The 24805-nt window shown below is 42.4% G+C and overlaps 1 protein-coding gene across 6 annotated transcripts in view; it reads left to right on the top strand.

Annotated features, from left to right (window-relative positions):
- The window catches only part of AMBRA1 (autophagy and beclin 1 regulator 1), a 271815-nt gene that overhangs the window by 115417 nt on the left and 131593 nt on the right, over window positions 1-24805 (top strand). For all 6 annotated transcript variants that reach the window (XM_044435883.1, XM_044435880.1, XM_044435885.1 and 3 more), the window contains 2 exons: window positions 14487-14567; window positions 14669-14769. In XM_044435883.1, coding sequence (XP_044291818.1) covers window positions 14487-14567; window positions 14669-14769 — 182 coding nt within the window. The remainder of the gene's footprint in view (window positions 1-14486; window positions 14568-14668; window positions 14770-24805) is intronic.

Raw genomic sequence — 24805 nt, 5'->3', positions numbered from 1 at the left:
CTAATAAATTTCAGCTGGCTTCCTGGTTGCCTCTTGGTTTCTCTTCACTGCATTTAGTTCATCACACTGACCTTGAGTTGCCTTTCTCAGTCATCATGCTGCAATCAACTGCTCTTCTTCCTCTTTCCTGTATATTGGGGTTTCTCAGGGAATTTATTTTTACCCTGTTCACTTGGAAACATCTGATGGCAATCCTTAAATTTCTAATTTGGTTTAACTAAATTGAACCCTGCCATTCATATCTGAGAAGTCACTGTGCCTCAGGGCACTGCAGATATTTGGCAGAAAAAATCCCAAGATCCCTATTCAGCAGCATCTTTTCATGTCCTTGGAAAAATACCTGATGTACTGCAATAAATATATCTCCTATTAAAAGCACTTTGTTGCAAATTGGTTGTCCAAACAATTCTGAATATATAGTTCCTTAACATATGTCTGTGTGAGTGCATGTGCACAGAAATCAGTAGGGTATAATCCTGTATGCATTTGCATGTGAGTAAGCTCCAATAAATTTTGACAGAGTAAAAATTAGGCTATACAGCTTAATATAGCTCTTCTAGTAGTGTTATTTTGTCTTTCTACTGCAGTCATAACATCTGCCTTCCTTGTCCTCTATATACCATGTAAACTCTGCCAAGAAAGAACACAGAAAAAGCCGCCTACCCATCTTGAACAGTTGGAAGGGTTTTGAGATTTTCTTTCTGAAGGGAGCAAAATAACCTTGAGCTGGCAACATAATATCAGCCATTCCAATTTCTTTCTTTTAGGTGCTGTACATTTTTATACTAAAAAATTACTGAGATGAGCATAAGGGCATCAGAATTTGTTTGTTGGCTCAAACTGGCATTCTCTTTCCAATAGTGATCACCCAGATGTTCCTAAGCAAGCAATGGAAATCAACTATTGTGGACATCATTTTTTGAAGAGGTGTTGGAGAATTATTATTATTATATTTTTATCACATCTTTTTTTGAGGAACTCAGCATGGCTTACATAATTCTCTTTCTCCTCTCAATTTTATCCTCATAACAAGAATCCTGTTAAGTGGGTTGGGCTGTGAGTCTATGCCTTTCTGAGAATCACCCAGTGAGCTCCATGCCTAAGTGGGGACTAGAACCTGGATCTCCTGAGACTCAGTTCAGGCCTCTTAACTACTGTACCACATTGACTCTCTGCAAAATGACTGGAGTCTATAGTAGCAAAGGAAAAAAAATACCTCCAGATATGGCTTTTGGGAGTTACATAAATTGTTCTGGTTTTGGATCAACATGATCTGACTACCAGCACAGTTTAACTGGATTGAGCCATACTATTTTTCTGGTGAATTTAGTTTATCATTTAATTTGTTCTGCAACAGGAAACTAAAATATTTTTCTGTTTTCTAAAAATAACTTTGCATTATAATTTGAAGGTATAGTGTAGAAGAGTAAATTATATATATTAAAGGACTAAATCATTCTAAGTGCAGGTAGGGGCGTATGAAATGCTTTTCAGAAAATAGGTGTCATAACAAAAGACCTTGCTCCCTCTTGTTAGAGGTGATGGCTCCTATAATGTGCTGACAGGGAACAGGATTGCCTTTTAAGGTTTCAGTTGGGACAGAGACACTCCCTAGTGTAAGCTGAATCTAAGCCATTGTCTTTAACAGTTTAAAATCAGCACCTTGGATAAGGTTTGCAAGCTAATAAATAGGTTACTTCACTTTTTTGTAGAACCCTACTGCTCACCTCTGCAAAGTTATGATGGCTAACCTTAATCATTTTCATCTCATGTAGATGGGGCTTTGGCCTCTTCAGTCTTATTTGCCCAGTAATTATTGCCTAAATCTGGCTGGAGAAAAAAAGTTGTGCCTTTAGACTAAAATGCCATTGAAAATTAAACTTAAGATGCCACTGAAATGTTAATGGAACAATGCTCAAAGTCTTTTTACTGGCCATATAAAGTGGTAACACTGCCTGATAGCCAAGCCATTGTTTGGCACTTGAGAATATTATCTGAGCTTTCATAGTCCTTTCCCTCTTCTTTTATCTCTCACCTGCCTGTTCTGTTCTCCCTTTTGATTTTGGTAATAACTACTGCTAATACTGCATCTGCAGCAATGTTTTTGGTTCAAACTGTGATTTTAAACTAATCACAGCTGATGCAACTCTTATCTGGGAAGGGAATTCAAGGCCATTGCTTTGACAGCTTGTCACTATTACATCTGCAGTGGGCCATGGAGCACTGAATGGAAGACCTCACAGGAAAAGTCCTAGAAATCGGAAAAATTTTGTAGAAAATTCCAAATAGGAAGAGGACTCTCAGGACAAAACTATGCCTGTTGTTCTTCAGAAGTCTTTTAGGTATTCCAACAAAATATTATAATACATGTAAAATTGCTGGACATTCAGAAGTATGAACAGCAAAGTTCCCTACACTGGCAGTTTGTAAAGACAGTTAATCCTGTAGGACACTGATATCTTCAGGGTTCCAAGGCCAGGTTGGAAAATGAATTAGAGAAATAAAACATTTTTTTTTTTTAGATCTTCGCATGTGTCACAACATACATCACAAGAGAGGAAACCTTCCTCTTATTTAGGAGCCTTCTTCTAAGTAAGTGTTTGTTATATGTAGTTCTTACACTGGTCTATAATGAGAAAGCCTCAGAAATGAAAGTAGCTAAATTTTATCAGAATTGGGTCGCTAATAAAGAAAAATTAAGTCCTGAGTATTAACTGGCTCCAGTTTCCAAGATACAGCTTCATGTCAAACCTGCATCAAACTAATTCAAAATTACAAGGGGAATGTGCTATTATGCTCCATAACTTTTCTGCAAAATGTGATATAGCAATGAGAATGGTCATTTAGTTCACTCTGTGAAATTAGATGTGGTGCAGGAGGAGCATATGGTGGGCTAAAGTTTGGGTCCGCTGACATTGACAGCCCCAGATCAGCTGCATCCTGCTCATCATCTTTATCATCTGAGTCTTGAGAGTAGGATTCTGGTGGATTTGGAATTGGCAAGTCCTCACCATGTGGTTCAGGACGCAGTGCGGATGGAATGTTTGGATATTCCACGGTCCACTACTTCTTTCTTGAGATCCCTTTTGCAACTGGGGGACCGTGCAAAAATAGCAGTCACTACTATGAATGGTGGGTTCCCTCCACACCATTGGGACTGCGAAAGGCATGGACTTTTTTCTTCTTGTTTAGCCAATGACGCAGATAAGTCGCACATGTAATGCAACAATAATGAGGGGCCCAACTCTTGTCCTGATCCCCTATTTTGCATCCAAAATATCGGTGGTATGCCTTTTTTACCACTGCCATCATACTGCACTTTTGAGATGCAAATGTAGCCTCGCCACAAATGTTGCAGAAGTTATTTGTGTTGTTTACACAGTTTTGAGGCATCTTCTGAGGGAAAATATGCAACTGTTTCTTGGAAATGTTAGGCAATGACACTTTCACAAGCCACCAGATGTAACTGTATGATGCGTAGATTTGACCAAGACAAATGTACCTTGCAATAAAAGAAGAATAAATTACAGTTAGGTAATAATCTTTAGTCTCAAAATGAAGATAAATTTATACATTTCCTTGTGGTACCATTTTCATTGTTCTACCGTACTTTGTTGAGAAGATATGAGGCATCATGATCATCCAACACCTCCCTCCCTTGTAGGCAAATATACTCACCTGTGTATAAATCTTTATTGTGAAATATCTTGAAAGCTGTAGCCAACTAGCACCTTTATCACCTGTTTTCTAATTCATCCAATCAAAATTTGTAAGAATAAACACATTTTATCTCGGAAACTGATAATTTCCCAAAATTGGTAGACCAGTGTTATCAGTTGGTGTATTACAAATGTAAAATTAAAAGCTTACATTTTAATCAGAGGCAACTTCTTCCTTGAACAAATTGGTTTTAATTGATTGATCTCAGGCAGGGATTCATAACATTTCTGGGGCCTTAAGCATACTTGGAGATTTTTTATTTATTTATTTATTTTATTTAAAGTTTTTATATGCTGTCCCAATACTAAAAGTCTCTGGATGGCTTACAATAAACAAAAAAGCAAAAAGCAAAGCAACCATATATAACAAACAACACACTGTATCTGATAAATGAAGATAAAAACAAGGATAAAACCAATTAAATGTTAAAATATTGGGAAAATAAAAAGGTCTTCGCCTGACGCTGAAAATAATAAAGCGATGGCGCCAGGCAAACCTCCCTGGGGAGCATGTTCTACAGTCGGGGCACCACTGCTGAAAAGGCCCTTCTCTGAGTAGCTACTCTCCTAATTTCCTTCAAAGAGAGCTCCCGGAGAAGGACCTCTGCCTCAGATCTCAAGGGGCGGGCAAGTACATAGGGAAAAAGGAGCTCCTTTAGGTATCCAGGACTGTTTAGGTCCTTATAGGTCATTACCAGCACCTTAAATTGGGCCCGGAATTCAATTGGCAACCAGTTAAGATGATATAAGACCGGTGTGATATGGGAGTATCTGCTGGTACCTGTTAATAACCTGGCAGCTCTGTTCTGGACCAATTGAAGTATCTGGACTGTTTTCAAGGGCAGCCCCACATAGAGTGCTTTGCAATAGTCCAAATGGGAAGTTACCAGAGCATGCCAGGCACTGCTCATCCAGGTAAGGACACAGCTGATATATCAGCTGAAGCTAAAGGAAAGCACTGCTCACCACTGCCAGCACCTGGTACTCCAGGGAAAGGTCAGGGTTGAGGAGCACTTCCAAGCTGCGTAGCCTGTCCTTTAGGGGGAGTGCAACCCCATACAGAACAAAAATCACTCACCTGGAAGGCTGAACCACCTACCAACAGGACCTCAGTCTTTTCTGGATTAAGCCTCAATTTATTGGCCCTCATCCAGCCCAATACCCTGGCCAGACACCGATTAAGCACTGACACTGCCTCACCTGGATTAGAAGTAAAAGAGAGGTAGAATTCGGTGTCATCAGCGTACTGATGTTTCTGCAGCCCAAAACCTTGGATCACCTCTCCCAGTGGTTTCATATAGATGTTAAAGAGCATGGGGGATAAAATGGAACCCTTTGGAACTCCATGGCAAAGATACCATGGCACAGAACCATAATCTCCCATCACCACCTTCTGGAATCGGCTAGTCAGTTAGGATTGGAACCACCAGAAAGCAGTGCCTCTAACTTCCACCCCAGCCAGCCTATCCAGAAGGATACCATGGTCCATGGTATTGAAAACTGCTGAGAGGTCCAGGAGAACCAACAAGGATGCACTCCCCCATCTTTCTCCCTACACTGATCATCATACAAGGTGACCAAGGCAGTCTGTGTTCTATAGCTGGGCCTGAAACCAGATTGAAATGGGTCTAGATGGTCAGTTTCCTCCAAGAGTGTCTAGAGATGTCTGACCACTAATCACTCAAGCACCTTGCCCAGGAACAGGATATTAGCCACCAGTGGCTATTTCTGAGTCCAGAGAGGCCCTTTTAAGGACCAACCTGATCACCACCTTCTTCAAAGGAGCAGGAACCCAGCCTTCTCTCAGAGAGGCATTGATGACCTCCAGTACCCACGTACATATCCTGGTCTTGGCATTGACAAGCAGCCATGAGGGGCATGGGTCAAGCAGGCAAGTAGTGGGATGGACCAGTCCAAGCACCTTGTCCACGTCCTCAGGCTGCAGCAATTGAAACTTATCCAATAAAAGTGGACCAGATGGTGCTCTGGATGCCTCCTGGACCAAAGCCGGATCAACCGTGGAGTCCAGGCTGTGGCGAATCTGAGCTATTTTATTCCTAAAGTGCTGGGCAAAGTCGTCACAGTGGACTACTGATGGTGCAATAGGGTCCTTTTTGGTGCCAGGGTGTAATAGACCTCTCACCACCTGAAAGAGTTCTGCTGGATGGCACTGTGAGGATGCAGTGGAAGTGGAGGAATATTTCTTCTTTGCTGCCCTCACCAACACAGCATAGGCTTGATAATGAGCTCTTAAGTGTGTTTGGTTAGATTCATCTCAGGATTTCCTCCACCTGCATTCCAGTCGTCTCCCAGCTTGCTTCATCGCCTGCAGTTCAGGCATATACCATGGCAATGAGCAGGCTGTGCATGGCGGGAGAGGATGCTTAGGAGCAATCGTGTCGATTGCCCTGCCCCATTCCACAAATCGACCAGGGCATTGACAGGATTGCCCGCTCTATCAACCAGGAAATCCCCCAAAACCCTCAGGAAATCATCAGGATCCATAAAGCTCTGGAGGCAGACCATCTTAATAGGGCCTGCAGTCTTAAAGAGGGGGAAACTGGCCCTGAACTCCAACTTCACAGGGAAGTGATTTGACCATGACACAGGGGTTAAGGTCAAACCCCTCACTTCCATATCACCATCTTCCTGCCTCATTGAGAAAATCAGGTCCAACTTCTATCAAACTTGGGACTCTTTTTATTATTGGCTAGAGAAACGGGACTTTACATAGATTTAAATATGTTTTTAAGTTATAAATAGAAAAAGAAGGGTGTGGGGGCTGATCCAGTGGGCTCGAAGTTTGTGATGATGGATGTTGTTTTTAGTTTTTAGTTTTGTTTTTTAGGATTATAATTTCAAATAAAAATTATTAAAAATAAAGAAAATCAGGTCCAGAGTGTGGCAGTTTTCATGTGTTGGGCCAGTGACATGTTGAGACAGCCATGAAGTCCTGAGCTGCCCCAGACAAACCAGCCTTGGCATGGAGATTGAAGTACCCCAGGACCAACATCCTGGGGCTCCTCAGCACCAGGTCCGAGACAATCTCTGTCAGCTCAGGGAGGGAATCTGTTGAGCAGAATGGTGCACAGTACACTAACAGAATCCCTAGTCTGTCTCTATCACCCGGCGCCAATTACAAACATGTTAGGCCTGGCCTCGAAGGGACAGGAAGCCCTGCGAGGGAGGCTGTAGCTTGGAAAATTAGGCCATACCCCCTCCCCTTCCCTCTAGACAAGGTTGGTGCTGAACCTGATAACCCGGCAGGCAGACGTCCCCCATCCCTCCTGCCCAGGTCTCAGTAATGCATGCCAGGTTGGCCCCCTCATCCATGATTAAGTCATGGATGAGGGATGTCTTATTTTGGATCAGCCTGGCATTCAGCTGCAGCAGCACCAAGTTCGAGGGCCACTTGATATCACTTCCTGGAACCTTCTGGCTGGGGGAGAAACTAGGGGGACAGACACCAAACCTCTGGCCCTCCCTCTTCTGGAACGACATGTTAAGCCCCCAGCACCATATCTTTCTCTGCCCATAACCACCCCAATGGGGGGCGCCCAACAGCTTTCCCAGGAACTCCCATAACAATTAAAACCAAATAATTACAAAAAATAGAGTTAAAAGCTAAACAGACAATTTAAAACCAGGATGCAGTGTGATTAAAATGGAGCTCTTGTTACACAGTACCTCAGCTCAGAAATAACACCAACGGAACCCCAGACTCAGCTCAGCCTCAACTGACCCTGAATGGCTCGTGCCCTTAAGCTGCTGGCCCACGGCCACCAGCCCAGGCCGCGACTGGCAAGTTAAGCACTCTGCCCCTGTCCCCGCAAGTGGCACCCGCCTCCCCGGTGTAGCTCTCACCCACACCTGGAAGGAGCAAGGGGCGGGGCTGGCTCAGGTCTCATCTGGCAGTGGCAGTGGCAGCGTCCCTGGGCCTTGCAGCACAGCCTGGGAGATCTGTGAATCTGCCATAGGTACCAACTTAAAATGGTTGTCATAGAGGGCTGCTTAGTCACAAGGAACTTCCCTGAATAAGTATAAGGTAGAGATTAAGACTGGGCCCCAAATGCCAAATTGCACATTTATCTCCACAAAACACTGTAAAGTACACATTTCACAGAAGGTAAATCAGGTGATGTTTAAGATAACCCCATCTCCAGACATACAGGGAAAATCACTTCTTTCCTCAACATATGGACATATCATTTGACACACAGACAAAACTTCCTGGTCACTGCTCCCTCTGTGAGGTTCTCTCCGATGTGCTTTAGATTTTTTAGATTATTAGGCTGCTAGAATATATCTCATTTCCTTCTTTTGAAAAGAAGTCAATTTTTTAGGTTTGCTGGGTATTGTTGAGAGCAGAACATTTGCCTTTATATAGCTTTATTTTTATGTCTGGTTGCCTTTTTTATATTTCTTGCTTCCTAGTAGTCAGATACGCAAGAAATGTTGTTTTCCTAAATAATAGCATTTAAGTTGACTTGTTGCTGGATAGTATATAATTAAAGTAGATCTCTGTACTAGCAGGTGTCCTGTTTTCATAAAAACAATTGTCCCTTTTTCATTATGAGTCTTGTGATTTTTCTTAGCCTCCAGAGTTTAAAGAGTGGCTTAAATTAGCATTTTACCTTTTATTTTATAACTCTGCTTATCTTAGTTTCAGAGAGAAATGTGAAGTCTTCAGTTGGGCTGTATCCTAAGTAATGTTGAACTTAGGATAAGAGCTTAAAGACTTACTTATTGGCTGCTGGCATGTGTTCTTTGAGTGCTCTTTAGTAGTGACATCGTAACTTTAAAGACTGTTATAATGAACTTTGATTTAAAAAAAAACACTGCTGGTATGTCGTACTCAATTTTGACTGTTTGTCTGTTTCATTAGTTTTTGGCTCTGGTGTCAAAATTCCTGAGATTTCAGAAAGAGAAAAGGGGCAAAAGAACAAAATGGTGTAGATTTGGGGTTAAACTGCATGGGGTTCTTAAATGGTGGTATATGATTGATCTGCTGCTTAGGGTGATCTCAGAGGGGGAGCCCTGAGCAGCAACATTTTTAATAAACAAAGCTGTGAAGTTTGTTGCCCATGAACAAACTGCAGCCTCAGCTTTGGGTGGAAAATCAGCTCAAGATAGCTTGGAAATTCTAGGGAGAGAAGTCTCTACACTTGTGGCTCCTTGTGCAAATGGAGTAATTTTTAGCTGCCTACCTACATAAGGGGTGGGGGTAAACTAGCATTTTATTTAATCCATCATTAGAGCCATACTAGGAACCAGGCAACTTGGGGCAGTGAATTTTGTTTTCAGAATGTGCAAGTATTTTTCTAAGCTTAGAGTGCTTTTTCGTTTAGGAAAAACACAAGAACAGGGAATGTAGAAATATAATATCTCTTAAGAGGTGGGTATGAGGCTTGAAGTATTAACTATGTTTTTATTTGAACTCCAAGATCAACCCACCAAAATCCAGGAAAAATAGAGGTGAGGAGTGAGTTGAGCAATAGGGTGCCAGTTTTGTTTTCAGTACTACAACAGAGTTAATATTTATGTCACACAAAAATCAACTTCTCTTTTTAGTGTTACATTTATTTAAGCAACTAAATTTTGGTCAGGAGTGAAGAGTTCAGTTGCTGTCAAACATTTGGGTATCTGAAACAGTTGCTGATCTACTGCAAAACACTCAGAGATATTACAATGAAACATCTGCCTACATATTTTAAAATATAATGGTAATTTAATACTATGGCATAAGGATGCTCTGGTGTATGAAAACACAAAACTTCCTTCTCAGAGGTAGTTCTTATTTCTACCCATTATGAAATACATTCTCCATAACAAGGAAGGGGCTAAGCTAAATTGTCCAGTATATGACCATGAAGTTTGATCTCTAAAAGACTGCCAGAGTTTGAGGAGTATCTTGTAGAATTAGCTTCCTGTTACAACCAGGTCAAAGTCACCTGTACTACCATTATGTATGCTTTCTAGCCTACATTATTCTAGGGACAACATCAGATGATCTGTTTTTTGCTTCCCGTTGCTTCTTTCTTTCTGATGAGTTTGGTTAATGTGGTAACCAAACCTGCAAATAAGTTACACAGTATGAGTTGTTCAAACCATGGTGATCCCAAAGGATGATTAAATTCACTGTGGGTTGTTTCCTAGTCCTTCCCTGTTGGCTCTTCTGTAAAAATGCCAGGGACTGTGCTGCTGAACTCACTTTGTCTCTTCTCTCTGTTGTGATTGCCACTGCTTTTGCAATTGTCACAGTTCTCCCTATCTCCCCTCATCCCACACACACATTGTATTTTGCAATCTCTGAAGTCATAGCACCTCCAAAGTGCCCAAGTGGCACATTAGAACAGCTGTGAACGGTTCATCTCCCCACCTTTTTTTGCACCAGAAATGTTGCAAATGTTTTTGGAAATGGTTTTATTTTGGGGGGGGGGTAGTTATTTGGAGTTGTACAACTCCATTTATCCAGAATTTAAAGCCTTGCATAGTTAATGTCCTGGTGAATGCCTGCTATCAAAGCACGCACCATCTATGGGCATTGGCAAAGCCAGACTTTTAATACATTATTTGCTCTTTCACAGAGAGATTCTCTAGCTTTTAAGTGTGGACCTAACAGTCGTCAGCATAATCTACCTTTTTCACCCTTTGTCTAGGCTTCTCAGGAAGATGGAAAGTGCAGTACAGTTCATTTACACACCTACTTTTGATCCTTGTAAAGAACCAGGATAATGTAGTGGTTAAGAGTGCTGGACCTGGAACTTAGGAGATCTAGTTTCTAGTCTTCCCTCAGCCATGAAGCCCACTAGGGGAACTTTGTTCCTGTAAAAGCCTTTCAGCCTAACCTATTTCACAGGGTTGTTATTATTGTAAGATAAAATGGAGACAAAGTTAAGCCATCTTTGGTTCCTTGCAGGAGATAGAAATATGGGATATAAATGTGATTAGGATGAATAATAATAATTTTAAAACAAGATTTTTGATAGAGCTAAACAGGATTTCTTTTAACAACATCATATATAACCATGACATCTGTTTATATCTGCACCAGAAAAACTCCAAAACCAAAACCCTGTTCAACCTTTTCATAAGCAGTGCTTTAAAAGAAAGTTCCCTGTCTAAGCTCTGCTGAACCTAATCCTTCCCTCCTTGTCCTTACTCTCCAAAAAAGCAGACAATCCTTTACAACACAGATCTTTATTGACACTTTATAGCTAACAAGACTCTAAATAGCAGTTGAGTAAACTGAAGATGAGCCTTTGCTCATGTAAACAGAACTGAGCTAAACTGTCATGTTTCCACAGCCTCTCCACTTTAAACATAGAAACAATGTGAGTCAGAAGGGGCCTCCTGAGCCATCTAGTCTGACCCCCGGCTCCAGCTGGCTCTGCTCACGACATGCCCACCATGTGCATGTCTAGCCTATCTTTGAACACCCTCACCGAAGGGGCCTCAACTACCTCCCGTGGAAGCCCATTCCATACCCTTGGGGTCTTAACTGTCAGGAAGTACTTCCTGGCATTCAAATTGAATCTTGGTTCCCTAAGTTTTGCTCCATTGGAATTCATCCTGCCCTCCTCTGTAGGGAAGAACAGGTCTTTACCCATCTCCGTGTGACACCCCCTCACATACCTATATTTTGCCAACAGGTCCCCTTGGAGCCTCCCCTTCTCCAGGCTGAAAAGGCCCAGTTCCCTCAGTCTCACCTCATATGGCATCCCCTGCAAACTGGCCACCAACACTGTGGCCCTACGCTGCACTGACTCTAACCTGGCTATATCCTTACTGTAATGAGGGGCCCAAAACTGAACACAATACTCCAGTTGCAGGAATACCAGAGTTGTATAGAGTGATAGTAATACCTCTCTCGATCTAGAAGCCACACTTCTGGCTATGTAACCAAGGGTGGCGTTCGCCCTCTTGACCACCACATCACACTGCTGACTCATGTTTAGCCTGCAGTCAACCAGCACCCTGAGGTCCCTTTCACAAGTGCTGTTCTCCAGCCACTTGACCCCTAACCTATACTTATGACACCCATTCCTATGCCCCAAGTGCAAGACCTTGCACTTATCCATATTGAACGCCATCCTGTTGTCTCCTGCCCACTTCCATAGTCTGTCCAGATCCTTCTGGAACTGGAGTACCTGCTCCTCAGTTGTGGCCACTGCTCCAGTTTTAGTGTCGTCTGCGAATTTGATCAGCAGACTGTTCACCTCTTCTTCCATGTCATTGATGAAAAGATTAAACAGGATCGGCCCCAGGACTAAGGGGGACCCCGCTTGTCACTGGCCACCATCCTGATGATTCCCCACTAATGGTTACCCTCTGCTTTTGGTCAGTCAACCATGCCCTAATCCACTGGACAGTGCATTGGTGTATCCCAAAACTCCTCAGTTTCTCCACCAGGATATCATGGGGCACTTTGTCAAAGGCCTTGCTGAAATCCAGGTAAACCACATCCACTGCATCCCCTCCATCTAGCCACCTCGAAACCTTGTCATAGAATTCCACAAGGTTTGTCTGGCAGGACCTGTTTTTGCGGAAGCCGTATTGTGTGGCTGTCAGCCTCCCTTCCCTATCTAGCATCACTAGATCTCTCGCTATTATGAGCCTTTACATCGTTTTTCCTACAATGGACATAAGGCTAACTGGTTTGTAATTCCCCATGTCCCTTCTACTACCCTTTTTGAAAATTGGGACCACTGATGCCACTCTCCAGTCCTCTGGAATTTCACCTGTTCTCCACAAGGCCTCAAAAATGGAGGCCAGCGGGCATGAGAGAACCCCTGCCAACTCTCTAAGTACTCTCAGGTGTAACCCATCAGGGCCTGGTACCTTTGTAATGTCCAATGCCCTGAGGAGCCCCTCGACTTCTAGGGGGGTGGCTCTAATCTGTGCCCCTAAGTCCCAGACCTCATCTAATCTCCCATGCAAATCTCCGCTGTCCTGCTTTGGGGAGAACACAGAGGCAAAATAGTCATTTAGCATCTGTGCCTGTTCCCTTGTACCAGTCACTGGATCTCCTTCCTCCTCATTAAGCAGTCCCACTACTTGTCTCCCCTTCCTCTTGTTATTTACATGCTGATGGAAGCCCCTTTTGTTTCTCTTGATATTCTTTACGAGCTGTCTCAGCTCGTAATCAGCCTTAGCCTTGCGAAGAATCCTTCTGCAACGGGCCTCCTCCTCCTGGTATACCTTTTTGTCTATTTGTCCCAGTACCCATTTACTACGGAGGTTCCTAGACATGTGGGACTGCACCCCCAAAGTGGCTCCTGCTGGTGGAGAGCCAGCCTGAGACATGTGCACAAGCCCTCTAACTGGGTAGCTCATGTCTCCTGATGCATCATCACAGGATCTGGGACATAAGGCAGCTGGTCTTCCTTCTCTCCTGCTGCTTCTCCCTTCTTTTCTAAAGCAGGCCTGGGAAACTGTGGACAGTGACTTTGATGAAGCGTCAAAGACTCCTTGCCCCGCTTTGATATTCCTGTTCTCTCATCACCCCCTTCTCTGTGTCATCTTCCGAATCCAATGACTCATAGCCCTGGAAAGTCAGGAAAGAGTGAGTGCCCTTTCATTACACAAGCTAGCCAAGCTAGGCCTGTCTAAATCCCTATTTTCCAAGGAATTCCTACATTTGACAGCTGTCAAAACAAGTTGGGCACATACAAATGGGTATGTGCACTTTCTCAACTTTCCAAGCAGTTACAGTCCCAAGAACGTATGGGAAAGCCCAGAGAACTGGTACCAAATAGGGAAGTTCTTACTGAACAGTGGGGAAATGTTGTCTATTACCTTTCATTAGAAACGTGACCTACAGTGTGCTCTTTGATACCTGACACTGGAAAGCATAGTTTAAAAAACCTCTTACTGTTTGGAGGCCCCCTGGATCCCTATCCAGGATTGGTATGTTCTGCAATTTGACAGCAAGTACACCCCAAGACTTTACCCAGACAAGGCTTCCCATTTTTGGACATGAGGAGCCATGCATCTCTACAGTTGCAGAAGGCCTACTATAATAATGTTGATAATTCAAAAAATGGCATGCACATTTGGGGTGCCCCTCCAAATGTGCTGTTTGGAAGGACTGTCACTGGCTGGGAATATGGGTAAAGTGGGGGAGGGGAGAATTTGTGATTGTGACAGTGGGTATTAAGCAAGTGACAGTCATACCAAGGTGCCACTGGGGCACTTATGGGGCAGTTGTCACTGGCAGTGGCTCAGGTGAACTTGGAAAAAGTAGTGGCGAGGTTGATATGGTGGGTTTGGTCATCTGGGTTTGGATAACGCACTTACCATGAGTTGAACCACCCCTACAACAGCCCATGGATTGTCAGGGTGACTTGTTGGGAAAAAAGAAAGCGACACTGTAGAAAGTATTCTTGGTTCTCACAGTATAACAACTTGTGGTTAGTTACCTAGAGTGGGTTATCAAGTTGTGTAAACCAGGTTTGTTTGTGTGTTTGGTATGAGAGAACTAATAAGCTCCACTGTAGTCCATTAGACATGGGTCAAAAATTTTAAAAATCCATTTATTGTTGTTGAAAAGTGGTTTAATATTGTTTTCATGATTTTATTGGTTTTTATTATATTGTAAGTTACTTTGGAATTCCTATTTATACATGCTTTTAAAATAAATAGTAAGCATGCTGTCTTGTTTCAGTATTGACTGCAGTGGTTCATTTAAGAAAAGACATTGTGAGTTTTCCTTTGCAATGTGGAACTTACATTTAAAATATTCTTCCCTTCCTCCCATCCCTGAAGGGACAATGGAGACAGAGCAAGACACCGAGCCCCTCGGAATGCCCGCATGTCTGCACCATCCCTTGGACGCTTTGTCCCTAGGTAAGGCCCACACACTGAACAAGGGCTTGACAATGTGCCATCTGTTATCTAGGTCCTCAGTGAGGTGGCAGTATTCTCACAGCTTTTGTTTCCCCTCCTAGGCGTTTCTTGCTGCCAGAGTACTTGCCTTACGCTGGGATTTTCCATGAACGTGGACAGCCTGGTTTGGCCACTCACTCCTCTGTTAACAGGGTTTTGGCAGGTAAGGATAGCATGCTTCCTCTTCTGTTGGGGTAGCTGCTGATAATGCAGATTCTGTACTTTGAGGGAAGATACATACAGGGGGAACCTAGGATGGAATACCAGAAGAAGGATGGGCTGAGCAATTTTGTGAAACTTCACCTAATCATAAGCATTTATCTTCCTTTCTTTCCTTTTAAAAATTAACATTCTGACAAGCTAATGATCAGTTTGCTGCAGGTCCTCTAATTCAATTATAGGGTACCTTGTTCATGTTCTGGCTTATAAAGCTTCTCAAGAGCAGTTCAGATTCAATTAGGATCCTAATAGGTGCATATTAAAACTTTGGCAGTATCTGCTTATGGTGCACAGGCAGTTGGAGAGTTTTGTGTGTGAGTGGGAAGGCGACAGATAAAATGGGATTTGCCTGCCTGGAAATGATGTTTTGTGTTGGCAGAATTTCCAAGAGTTGGCTTGTGGAATTTGTAATTAGGCTTTGTTGAGTACCAGATGCAAGAATGATTTGATAATCTTCATGTACATCAGACCTTAGCACTGTGCCCTTGGATTTTAAAGAGTGCTACAGTAAGCTGGTTATGCATATTCTTTTCTGGAGATTTCTTCTTTATTGTATTTTGAAAAGCTACCAGCACTGTGTTGCACTGTGGCCATGGGAAGGTATCCTGAAAGGTATCCTTTGCTGTGTTCTGAGTAACATGTTGATATCAGCAACATCAGAAGATTATTGCTAATAATATGAATATGTATGCCAAGTAATATCCTGGCACAAATTTGTAACAATGTTGATATTGATGATAGTAATAGTCACCTTTCCTAATGATCATGGATTATTACAAGAACAATATATACAGTAAAATCCAGAGTACATGAGCAGAGTTCTCACTTCTGTCTTAACTCCTCTGTCCTTCCAAAATCTGTTCTGAGTGGTTCCTCAATGCTCCAGAGCAGATTTTATATGTGAACAGGAAACTGCAGGAGAGAGGTGGAATTATGCTCCCCTTTCCCCATTTGTTCCATGGACAATAGCAGTTCTATAGGTGGATGAGTTATTTGAATACCATCTTTGTTCATCAACTAATGCTTTGATTGAAGACTTGCTTAATAGATTTTAATAGTTCCACAAATGGCTTTACAGTGTACTTGGTCATGGGACTCCAGCCTTGCTTCTTGAATGTGTTTCTGCTCATGCTCCAAGATGGAGGAATATTTACTTACCTCTCTAGTATATCTACCTTCTGGGAATAAAGGGAAGGACATTTTATCCCAGCCTTTCAGATTCCACTGTCATGTGTTCCTGACAAGCCCCTTGTATGATCTAGAATGTTTCTTAGACTAAGTTAGAGTGAACAACTGCCAGCCTGCATACAAACTGTAACCCGTGGACCTTCCAATTTCAAGTCCCTGCACCCTCTCTTCAGAGAACACCCACAAGAGAACACAGTGGCTATCGAAGCTGCCAGTATTCCATCTTTGCTCCACTGACATCCCCATCTAGCTTAATATGAAGTTCACTTACAAATCTTGGCTTGTTTAGGAGCAATGAATCATATCCATTTTATACATAAAAGGAAGCTCTGCAGAAATGTGGCTTTGTGGTTGTTTATCCACTCACATGAAGGGAGGAGTGAATGGGCTGCATGCAAAATAAGCTAAGATTCACAACCTGTAGTGTTGAGCAAATTCAGCCCTTGTTTTTAGGAAGTGGGGGGAAGAGAGAGAGAGAGAGAGAGAGAGAGAGAGAGAGAGAATGTGTGGATGCGTTTAGCATTCAGAGGGTAGCAGAGAGCTAGAGAGTGCCACCAATGGGTTACACTTTGTTCTCAGTTGACGACAGGATGGCCTCTCTTTCAAGGAAAGCCATTTTTTACTTTTTATCTCCTCTTTGCTGAGGTAGGTGACTTGTAGCTTAGTAGTAGCTATATGCCACATGCTTTCTGGTTTGATCCTGGATATTTATGGGTAGAGCTGAAATAACTGCTTCCTGAAACCCTTTGGAGCCACTGAGAGGGTTTACAATGCTGGGCTAGAAGGACCAGTGGTCTGACTCGCTACAAAGCAGTTTCCTGCATTCTAGTGTCCCTTTGTTGACTTTACTAGATAAACAGAATTTCCTCTTTCATTTTTTGTTGCAACACTTTAAGGCGGTTTAGTAACTCTGTGCCCCCAGTGCTTGATGAAAGGGTAGGAGGCCTGTTGCTTTTAAGATGAGATGTATCTTTTCCCTATTCTGGTTCTCTGTGTGGGATTTTGTTGTATGTATGTGGAAATAGCTCACTTGGAGATGATAATTTGCTGCCAGGCAACACTGCATAGTTCTTTCCCAGTTCTGCTTTGCTGGTGACATCTGCTTTTACTCCTTGTTCAGAATCCTTCAACGGTTTGTGGTAATAACCTTTCAAGGGTGTCAGTTGGCTTCTCCTAGCTATTAATGGCTGTCTCTTCACTTTTCTCTTTTATGTCTTTGATGGAGTATGTTTATCCTTGTGAAATTAGATACAAATAAACCCTTAGCACTTGAGATAGGGCAGTTGCCTTTATCAGTCATAATGTTCTCATTTATGATGAGGCTCCCATACAATAACTCTGTGCATCTGCATTCTATGATAAATACTCCAATTTCTCCAGCACTTAAGTTGTAGTGGGTAAGAAACTGTTGCATCCTCATGTGATCTCTGCAGTAGAGATTTACACTGAGCTAAAAGTCATGTTTTAATAATTCAGCTAGAGCAGCACCATTCATGCTTATACTAATATCCTGTTCAGTTTTGTTCTGTTTTTGCCTGCAGTCAGTAATGGAATGTACAAGTGCTTATAAACGGAATTGAATGCAGATAAAGCAGATACTGTTAATGATATTTAACCTATACTGGATTAGCTTACATTTCTTTAAAGCTTAGTCTTGTAGCTTGGATGTTCTCCTGGCTCTAGTATTGCTTCTGGTTGCCTGTATTGGAGTTGTTTTTTCCAGTTTCAGGTAATATGCCAGCTACAGCCCCTCCTAGCAAGGAACAACCTTGCCAAAGTTATTCATGCCTTAGTAAACATCTTAGACAAGCCAGGGCTGTGCAAGAGGGACAGGTAACACTTGAACCAAAATGGAACCAGGCTGCAAGCACAAAACATAAAAAGGTGGCAAAACAACTTTTAAACTGAACCCTGGAAGAAAGCCAACAAGGGCTGGGAAACATCTGGTACATGTAAAAGCATCCTAAGTGACAAAGATCTAAACGTTTCTGATTTCCCAAATCTAGGTGGGGAAAAAATAGGCCATCAGCATAAGGTGAAATATGATAGCTGGTCAAAGAGGCCTAAACTCTTTAAATGCTTGGAGTTTACTGAAAAACACACTACTAGACACTCTGATACTGTCCATAACACATGTTAGGGAAGATGTCACAAAGCCCAGTAAGTCATCAGCATGGAGAATGAGCACTATCAAATAAGTTATTAGAGAAAAGATTATTTCCTCCAAAAATGGAAGTCTTGCCCAAATGAGGAAAATAAAGGGATTACATGCTTACAGAAGAGCGATTCAAGCAGATGATAAGGGATGACAAAAAGTATTGTGAGGAGCACAACACACACAACATTAAGGCTAACAACAAAGAATTTTTTTTAATGTATCAGGAGGAAACCATCCAGAGAGGCCACTGGATAAGTTAAAAGAGGACTAAAGAGATGCTAAATGAATTCTTTTCTTCTGTTTTCAGTGTAGAGGATACAGGACAGGTACTTATACCACAACTAATGTTTTCAGGGACAAAGTTTGAGACACGGAAGGCAGATAATGGTGACAGAAGATGAAGTTTCTAAACTTATTGACAAATTGAATGTGCAGAAATCACTTAAACCCAGTTGGTATCCATTCTAGAGTCCTTAAAGAAATTAAGCTCTGATTTGTTTTTTTAAAGGATCCAGGTAGATCTGGGAAATTACAGACTAGTTAACATCTGTTCTTGTTTGAAATATTTTTAAAATATAGAATTAGTAAATATATGGGTCGGACATGACTTCACGACTAACAACAACAAAATATATAAAAGAACAAATCCTGCTCAGAAAATCAGCTTGGCTTCCACAAAGGCAAGTCCTGCCTCAGTAATATTTTAGAGTTCTTTGAGAGTGTCAGGAAACACATGGACAGAACTGATCTGAAAGACAATATATAATTGGACTTCCAAAAGACTTTTGACAGAGTCCTCCATCAAATGTTCCTGAGCAAAGCTAGCAGTCATGGAAGAAGAAGGGAGATCAGCTGACGGATCAGGAACTGATTAAAGAATAGAAAGCAGAGAGTAGGAATAAATGGCAGTTTTTTCCAATGAAGTGATATAAACAATGGGATTCCACAAAGATCTTTCTTACTACCAGTTATTTACATCCTATTCATAAATGATCTGGAATTAGGAGTAAGTGATGATATGGGGAGGTGGACAGCTCATTGAAAATATTAACCCTGCGCATGGCTGCTGAGAAAAAAGGAAAGCAAAGATTACATTAGGCATAGTTAGGAAAGGAACTGAAAATAACAGCAAATGATATTCACAGTTTTATGTGCCTCAAGTTCTCTCTGAGTTATGGTGACCGTGTGAATGAAAGTGTTCCAAAATGTCCTATCTGTGATAGCCCTGCTCAGCTCTTGTAAATTTGGTCTCTTTCATGGAGTCAGTCTATCTCATATTACATCTCCTCTTTCTTCTGCCTTCAAATTTTCCTAGCATTATTGTTTTATCCACTGAATCTTGTCTTCTCATGATGTGCTCAAAGTACAACAGCTGGAATTTAATCATGTTTACTTTCAAAGGACATACTGGTTTTGGTCTTGGATCTACTTGCTCATCTTTCTATTGGTCCAGGGTATTTAACAAAGTTTCCTCAAGCACCAATTTTCTTCCTATCAGTTTTCTTCACTGTCCAGTTTTCACACCCATACATGGTAATCAGGAGAACAATAGCATGGATGATCTTGGCCTTAGTTTCCAGTGAAAGTTCTTATACTTGATGATCGTTTCCAGTTCCTTCCAAGTCTCAGTCTTCAAATTTCTTGGCTACAAACTCCTTTCTGAATTGATGACGGAACTGAAATATAAAAATCCTTCCACAATTTCAGTTTCTTGATTGTTGATATTCATGTTCTATGATTCTTCTGAAGTCATGATTTTTGTTTGCTTAATAATCATCTACAGTCCGGTCCTACTTTTGTACTTCTTTCATTTTCATCAGGAGTTGTTTCAATTCATTGGTGGTTTCTGCCAGTAATATGGTATTATTTGTGTATCTTAAATTACTGAGGTGACATTTGCCAATTTTCATTCATTTTTCGATCCTAATACAGATGCTCTTATTATATGCTCTCCATATAGACTGAACAGATAGGAAGATGCTGCCTGTAGATGCTGCTTGTCTGATGTCTTTGCCTATAGGAAACCATTCTGTTTCTCCATATTTTTTCCCTAAAAGTATCTTCTTTTTCATGATACAGGGTAAACATCAGGATAATCAAATGCTGAGGCACCCTTATCTGTTTCAGAACCATGTGTAGCTTTTCATGATTCATGCAGCCGAAGGTTTTGCTGTAATCTGTAAAGCATATACTGATCTTCTGAAATTCTTTGGTGCACTCCAAGAGCTAATATTTAATTGCAATATGAACTTGAGTGCCTACTTCATTTTGGAAGTAGCCTTGAATGGCCAGCATTTCTTGCTTCATATAGTAGTATTCTCTGTTGCAACACTTCGAACATCACTTTGTTTACATGAGAAATTAGTGCAATGTTCTTATGGTTATTGTAATCCTTAGCATTTCCTTTTTTGGGAATTGGAATGTATATTGAACATTTCCAGTTTGTGGGCCATTGCTTTGTTTTCCTTATTTGTTGGCATATTCTTTTCAGATTTGGACTGATTCATTCTCTGTAGCTTAGAATAGTTCTATTGGAATCATATCTATTCCAGGTACTTATTCCTTCCAAGTACTTTCAGAGCAGTTTTCACTTCACTTTCTAATATTGCAAATTATTCTTCATGGTCTCTGTGTATCACACATGTGGGTTCTGCACACATGTATGGAACTGTTCTGGGAAGATTCCAAAGCTGACTAATTAATATTTTGCAGGAACCTGGCCCCTTAGGCACACCTAACGTGATGGTGGGGCTTCCACCGAGACCTCAGTTCTTCTTCAGCCACCATCACAAGCACATTGGGAAGTTCCTCCTCCACTTACCTCACAAAGTTGTTTGTCTTCGAAGACTTCTCAGTCTCTTGTTCTTAGCAGGTTCCTTTTTTCTCTATTCTTATCTTCTCTCTAGAAGATAAGAAGAAAAAAGAAGAAGAAAAGAACAAGAACAACTGTTAGTTCACTCACCTCTCCTTTGCCTTTTGTCGGGTGAAAAAATGGCCCTCAAAACCCCATTCCGCAACTGTGCGACATGTGGCAGTAAACTCCCTCCTACAGACAGCCACTCCCTATGCCTCTTTTATGTTGTTGACTCCTGCTACCATTGCCAGGCTTTCAGTAAACAGGCAAGGAGGCATCAGGTAGACTGGCTGAAGGCTGAAAAGTGGAGCTGGAAAATGCCCAGCTGTCCACCTCTGGGGCCCTATTCCTGCTAACACAGATGAAGCCTTAGACCCGCCACCATCCAAAGTACCAAAAATGAGGAAGTAGAAAAAAAGTAGACAAAAAGACTAAAGCTACAAAATTGCTGACCCTTACCAAAGAGGAGAGCAGTAAATGTGCTTACAAATGCGCAGATATTTCACCTACTACTGGCCTCTCATGTGCTGTAGACACGGTGCCAACACAAGAGCCAAGTCATCCTTTTGCTCCAACACTGAAACTAACACAAGAGCTTCTCTCTCAATCTCCGAAAATCACCTTGGTCTTGAAAGGGGAGATTTGTGACTCATCCCCAGCAGTCTTACTCTGCCCAGATCATGCCTCAGTACAGAGACACTTATCCCTTATACTCCTGAGTGTCTTCCTTCAGACTGAGCAATTACTCACTACCATTCTCCATCTCCACCTCCTGATAGAGTCCACAAAAAAATGCTGAACTCGCCCACAACACCAAGGAGATTTTGTTGCCTACTAATATAGAGAGCAATGGGGCTGCATTGACTCCAGACACAGAGGTTCTCCTTGGAGTCCATCTGGAACTGACCGATACTCTTCTCAACCTGTCCCCAATTTCATTACTCCACTCTCTGGACCCCCAGCTCTTCCCTGTGAAAGGCAACCACTCCCCAGCTTGCCTAGCCACCAATCAGAACTGGTCAAACATCACTCGGAACATGACCACTATACTTCAGTCTCAGTCATATCCTCTCCAGACCGATGCTTTGATGTACCACTTCATGCATCAATACCAACACTAGATATTCCACATACACCAGAGGACTCAGGCCTCATCTCAGCCCAAGTGTACCACATGACTCACAGTCTTGGGCTCAACCCCTGGCAGGAACTCACCAGGGCAAAAGACCCAGTCTTTGAAGTGGTCTATGCAGAGTGAGCTGGTCCAGTCACCATCCCACTGCTACCTGCCTTACTTGATGCAGTGTGCCATGAATGGAAATCTCTAGCATCGGTAGCCCCTCCACCTCATCAACTAGAAAATATGTATCGAGTTCAAGAGAAAAATACTGAATTTCTCTTTCAGCACCCTTGACCAAACTCTATTATTGTAGAGTCCTCTCAGAGTCATTCTAGGAGGGAACATGCTACTTCACCTGACAAAGAAAGTAGACGCCTCAACGCAATTGCTCACCATTTCTATTCCTCTGCCGCTCTCTCCATAAAGATGATGAATTACCAAGCCACCATGGCTAGGTATCACCTCATATTATGGGATAGGGTAGCATCCCTTTGTTCTTCTCTCACCCAAAGTGTCCAAGATCTGGCTAATGAGATTAAAAACGAGGCCACTCACCTCTTCAGGCAAGAAATCCATACTGCACAGCACCAAGTGGAATGTAGAGCTTGAAACATGGCAGGGGCAATGGGTTTTCAATGCTTCGTCTGGCTCTGATCCTCCATCCTCTCTGGCGAAGCAAAACCAAGAATTGAGGATATGCCATTTGATGGGGTGAGCCTATTACACCAGACCACCAGTGATCACATGGACTTGATCCAAAAGGCAAGAAATACTGCAGATACCACTTTTGAGGCCATATACCTCTTGTAAGTGGCACAGACCCTCCTACCCATACCAGCCAAGGCCCTTTGCCACTTTTATTACTCAACACCATCCTACCACTCAAGCTAAGTACCAGGACCTCTTGAGCCGGATTTGCCAAGCTCGCAGGTGTCAGGATAAATCGAGGAGGCACATATGACTCCTTCTAAACCCTGTGTACTACTCTTTATATTTTAACATCTCCTTCAGTCCGTTTTCCATTCTTGGGCTACCATCACCTTGGATAAACCACCTGATACACCTGGTTTTTATTCCAGGTATTTTATAGTTCCTAAAAAGAATGGAGGCTTTCATCCAATTCTCAATATGAGATCCCTCAACATATACATTAAACCCATTGTATGGGTTTTAGAATGTTCTCTCCTCATATTATTACCCTGCTGCTCTCTAAAGGTGCTTGGTTCACATCTGTAGACCATAAGGATGCTTATTTTCATATTTTGATAGAGGAGTCCCACAGGCATTTCCTCCATTTTTAGGTGAATGACCAATCTTTTCAGTTCACCATTTCAGTTCTCCCATTTGGTTTGGTAACTGCCCCTCACTTATTCACAAAATGCATGGCTGTCATTTGTGCCTATATTTGTCTTAATGGGATCCATGTATATCTCTACCTAGATGACTGGCTCATAGTGGCTCCATCTAGACAAGCCTCTTTAAAAGCTACCAAGTTCATGTCTTCATTACTCAACCAACTTGGTCTCTATATTAACCCAAATAAATCTTGCCTCCTATGCAGTCAATCCTCCTCAACTCCATCTGTGCAAGAACTTTCTCTCACAAGATAGCCATCTCCCTCATCAATGCTCAATCAGTGACCACTACAATGATCCAGCATGTTCATGACTGCATCAGTTCCAGTCGTACTTCTGGCTCTACTACACATGAGACCTCTCCAGCTCTGATTTCTATCATCTTTCAATACCAAAACCCAACCTCACTCCTGCAGGCTTTGCCTTCCCCCTCTGATCAGTACCTCTCTCTACTGGTGAATCAACAAGACCAACACATCCATCGGGGTCCCCTTTTCTCCACCTGACCCCCAACTGACCATAAATATGAATGCCTCTCTCCTCGGCTGGGGTGCCCACTGTGGTCACACTACCATCCAAGCCAGATGGAGCCCTCAAGACGATCGCCATCACATCAACCTCTTAGAACTTTTGGCCATAAAGAAAGCCATCACCACCTTCTAGGCCATCATCCAAGATCACCACATAAGGATTATAACAGACAGTACCAGAATAGTGGCTTATATAAACAAATAAGGTGGAATCAGGTCAAATTGCCTCACTTTCCTTGTCACCAGTATCTGGAACTGGTGCACCGCCTGGCATGCCACCCTGACCACTATACATGTTACGAGAACCAATAATGTCCCTGCAGTCTCTTTGGGCAGAACTTTCACCCAATGTCACTAATGGGAGCTACACCCTGCCGTGATACAATCCCGGTGGGATTGTTGGGTTGTTCCCTAAGCGGATCTGTTTGCCAGCCAACACAACACTGCCTGTGTCTGCTTCTGCTCCGGAGCTGGCATAGGCACCCTGTCACTGGGAGATGCCTTTCTCCTGTCCTGGAATGGGAACCTATTCTAACTGTTCCCTCCATTCCCCTTAATTCCAAGGGTCCTCATGAAGATTTCTTGAGACAACACAGATGCCATCCTTATAACACTGTGGTGGCCCAGAGAACATGGTTTTCCCCACCTACTGGACCTTTCCAAAGGGGCCTTCATCCATCTGCCAACCTGCCCAGATCTCCTCTCTCAAGATCATGGGACAGTTCTCCATCCCAGCCTAAACACTCTGAAACTCACTGCATGGAGAATTTACCTA

The sequence above is a fragment of the Varanus komodoensis genome, unplaced genomic scaffold, assembly GCF_004798865.1.
Source record: "Varanus komodoensis strain SLA01 unplaced genomic scaffold, ASM479886v1 scaffold3, whole genome shotgun sequence".
Classification (NCBI taxonomy): Eukaryota; Metazoa; Chordata; class Lepidosauria; order Squamata; family Varanidae; genus Varanus; species Varanus komodoensis.
The sequence above is the reverse complement of the archived record's forward strand: the minus strand, read 5'-3'. Positions and strand labels throughout refer to the sequence as shown.